This window comes from Phalangium opilio, unplaced genomic scaffold, assembly GCF_054372755.1.
Source record: "Phalangium opilio isolate 3A_F unplaced genomic scaffold, DU_Popi_V2 ptg000089l_1, whole genome shotgun sequence".
Lineage (NCBI taxonomy): Eukaryota > Metazoa > Arthropoda > Arachnida > Opiliones > Phalangiidae > Phalangium > Phalangium opilio.
The window spans coordinates 4,339,133-4,343,465 of record NW_028324194.1 but is presented as its reverse complement, the minus strand read 5'-3'; the positions used below and the strand labels follow the sequence as shown (position 1 = coordinate 4,343,465).

Genomic DNA, 4,333 nt, shown 5'->3' with positions numbered 1-4,333 from the left:
TCAGCTTTAACTATCACTTATATAATTTAAGTTATCACATTATATTGTAAGTATGATTCAGCTTTGTCTGTGTGTCTGTTTGTAACGCACTGACAGCTAATTGCTTGTAAAATATGATTTGAAGTTTCAGCGTTTCTGTAACAGTACATTTTACTGAACTCTATATGAAATAGAAGAGGACTTATAGACAATGGAGTAAAAGCCAATATTTGGACAGGTTTCTATGTTGATTGAGGTATAAAAGGAACGAGTAATTAATGGTGGAGTAGTGAGCAATATATCACGTGGCGATATCAACGTTTTCCAAATTTCTGGAAACTGTGAGCACGATGCAATAGTTGCGAACACATTTGCTCCCATTCCCAAAAGACAGACACACAAATACAACAAGAGCGTAACTTCACGTTCGAATTTTCTCGGAAGGTGGGAGGTACAAAAGTAGACTTAACGTTGCAATTATTCTAGACTCTAGACTTGGCACGCGAGTATGGAGGAGATTTAATGGCGCGTTCCCATTATCCAACTTAAGTCAGCTGACTTGTCCGCCAGACTAGTCAGACTGGCTGGTCAGGTCGGTCTCAAATCAGGTCACCCGTTCACACTTCCTGACTTGTCAGGTTGATTTTTTGTGCTTACTCAGTACGCTTCGGAATGTTTATAATGAAGTGAGCTGAACTGAACTCTGTTTTTATTGACTATAGTGAGCAGTCATCTGCTATTTTGATATGCAAACATTATTCTACTGTAAGGAGGGAACTATTTGAAATGGATTCTGATATCCACCATAAACGCAATAAAGCCATAGCATTAGTGGGAATTATCGCAATGGCGAATTTTGAACAAACAAAAAAGAATGTGAAGAAACGGAAGGTCTGGGTGAAACCGTGGATAAAGCGACGAAATGAGAAGGGTGCTTATCACAATTTAGTGAAAGAGCTACGTCTTGAAGATTCCCTAGACTATAGGGGTTATCTTCGAATGTCCCATGAAACCTTCACCTATATTCTGAACGCTATAAAAAGTAGGATTGAGAAAAGCGATACATTATTTAGGGACGCAATACCAGCAGACGAGAGATTAGCTGTAACCCTCCGATTTCTCGCTACAGGTACGTACTGATTTGCAACGATTCAAATATCATGGCAATAACCCTTACTAATGAATGTGTCATAATAGGTGAGTCAATGCGTTCCTTAAGGTACCAGTTCCGCTTGGGTCTCAGTACCATACATAGAACTATCTATGAGACGTGCGAAGCCATTTACGAAACATTATCCCCGAAGTATGCGTAACTAATAAATTACGTTGACTGAAAATTAATTATCTTTCATGGAATTTGACAGGCACATTATCTATCCTCAGTCAAGAGATGATTGGAAAAACGTAGCTGATGAATTCAAGGAAAAATGGCAATTTGACCATTGCATTGGAGCCCTCGATGGTAAACACATCAACGTTACAGCACCACCAAATTCAGGGTCCTTTTACTATAATTACAAGGGTACATTTAGTGTAGTGCTTCTGGCTCTTGTAGATGCTAACGCCAAAGTAGGGAAGACCTAATCGTGAATGTAAACTTCTAAAAATTAACTGGCTGTATTGTCATCTGTAGGGTATATTTGTGGAAGTTGGTACTAATGGTCGATGTCACGATAGCGCCACTTTCTCAAATTCTAAACTTTACCAAGCCGTTACCATTAATGAAGATCACCTACCAAGACCCGAACCTTTACCCGGCCGTCAAAAACCCGTGCCTTACGTCATTGTTGGGGATGAGGCATTTACTTTAAAAAAGAACGTTATGAGGCCTTTCTCCAAACACGAGCTGAACTTCCATAGGAGAGTCTTTAATTACAGGTTAATCACTACAACACTTTTTAAATCCTGGGACAAACACAGGGTCCATATTCCATGTTTTTTTATGTATTGTTTCTAAAATAGCGGGTAACTACACTCTCACAGAAAATGAAACTAAACTTTGATCATTATTCCTGCTACTCTAAACGATTATCACATAAACAATAAACAATTAACAGCAATTATTTGATTTCTAGACTTTCAAGAGCAAGGAGGATATCAGAAAACTATTTTGGAATCCTTGCCAGTCGGTTTCGAATTTTGTTGGGCAGAATACAAGCTACGCCTGAGCATATTGAACAACTTGTGTTGTGCATATGCACACTGCATAACATTTTGAGAGACCAATCAATTTCTGAGGTTGATTGTGATCATAATGAGTTTGAAGATGAACGAAAGAAAATTAAACATAATGGGTCAAATCTAACTGCACTGGATCATCAAGGATCTCATGCGTCTGATGCTGCAAAAGCCGTTAGAAATGAATTCATGGAATATTTCTGTAACGAAGGTGCTTTTGATAAACAATGGACCAGATTATACGACTATTAATAAAATTATCACGTAAAAAATTATGAACGGTAGTTAGGAAACCAATATTTATTTATCCAACATAAAACTTTCATGTTTCTTTTCAAAAACCAGTTTCATTATTTCTAATTTCAATACATCTGCATCTTTTGGATTTAAAATCCTCATTTGCGTTGCCAGGAACGCTGCAAATATGTCATGCTCATCGTTTTCTACCTTGGGGGGTGATGACTTTAGACATTTCAGTGCTTCTTCCATAAATTCATTATGGAGTGGTCCATCATCTACCTTTCTTTTTCTTCGGAGAGTTTTCTGTTTTTCATTGTCCTTGTTTACCGAATTTGTACACCCTGAACTAGTACTAGCGCAGGACGCACTCTGTCTCTCATCATTAAGTTCATTTACCGTTGAATTCGTTTCATCCTCAGATGGCTCAATAATCTCATCTGCGTGAAATATGGCACCTGAACTGCACATGGAGGGTGTTTCCGATTCTTTGACGATCTGTTATGATACGTTTTATGTTAAATGATAGCTAGTTACACGTTTTGTATACGCCATAGGTGATATTACATACCACTTCGGGAACGTCCAAATCTAGAGTTGTTCGTCCTTTTCGCGGCTGGTTAGAACTTTTAATGAACAACATTTCAGAAAAAAACTCCCATTTAGGGGTGTAAACGTCATCAGTTCCAGCACCACTAGTTTTAGATTGTGACACTTTGGCACATTCTCGTTGGAAATAAGTTCTTAGACCTTCCCATCTTGACTTGGCATCAGACACTAAACAATTATGTACATATAATGTAATCAATGCCAGTGAAAAACGCATATAGTTGTTACTCATTGATTAGTTGCATTTGATTACCTGAACAACCAACGCTATCAGCAAATTCCTGGAAAACCTTTTCTCTAAGCCCACTCTTTTTGTAATCATTATGTTTTGGATTATAGATATGCTCATATTCCTTTAAAAATTCTATCAATTTTCTAGTATTTGCGGAGGTCCAATTATATTTCTGAGAAAGGATGTACATTTAATTATCACATAATGTATAAAATACTTAATAAACTTACCTCGGATTTGTTTTTGGAAGCCATTTACCACGCTAGAACGTTGTATCGTTCCGAATCTACGATAAAATATTTAAGCCTCGGTTTTGTTAATAGCAGTCGAAGACAAAAATGGCCAGGAGAAAATAAATCCGAAAATGACGTCATTGAACACGTGCGTATATCTGGCTATTTCATTGGATAATAACTCACAAGACAAAAGTCGGTCTGACTCCGATCGGATACTAGCCCGATCAAAATCGTGTCTCGAATTCGACAAAATCTGTGTCAGCTACCACGTTCACACTACCTGACAAGTCGGCCGGACTTGTCAGGGGGCCGTTGTCAGCTGACTTAAGTTGGATAATGGGAACGCGCCATAAGATAAACTCGGATGTCGTCTGGCGATAAAATCAACTTTTAGGTGTCGGGACTAACTATACACAAAATACCACACCAGACAAGAATATAGCCTTTGAGGCGGCTAGAATGCCACCCAAAAATTGACATTTAATATTACTTTGTTTGTGAAAGAGAAGAATATGCATGCTTTTGTTTCGGAGGGCAGCGTTAATTACCGCATGCAGATCGCGAAAATTCACCGTGTGATTAAAGGAAAAGTTCAGGTTACATAAAATTATACCTTAAAAGAATGGCCTTTCTCTAAATATAAAAGGAAAAATATTAAATAAAAAAAAAATGATCTCTTATTACTACTGCGCCACCCGCCATTGGTTTAGTGGCGTCTGCTAAATCGAACCTATTACCAATACGAGATTGGTTGAATTCTTACAGTTTGAGAGAGATAAGGGGTAAGAGGTTCAGGCTAGCAGACGCCACTAAACAAATGGCCGGTGGCGCAGTAACCTTCGTTTTTAAGACAAATTAAATG

General features: G+C 38.0%; 1 protein-coding gene across 1 annotated transcript; it reads right to left on the bottom strand.

The window, feature by feature from the left end:
* Positions 1-2,457: 2,457 nt before the first annotated feature.
* LOC149647092 (uncharacterized) lies at positions 2,458-3,489 on the bottom strand. The gene is made up of 5 exons (XM_089849591.1): positions 3,466-3,489; positions 3,257-3,407; positions 2,966-3,171; positions 2,677-2,892; positions 2,458-2,604 (listed from the first exon to the last, which is right to left on the bottom strand). Exons 1-5 carry the CDS (start codon positions 3,487-3,489, stop codon positions 2,458-2,460), a joined length of 744 nt encoding a protein of 247 aa, XP_089705717.1.
* Positions 3,490-4,333: the final 844 nt, after the last annotated feature.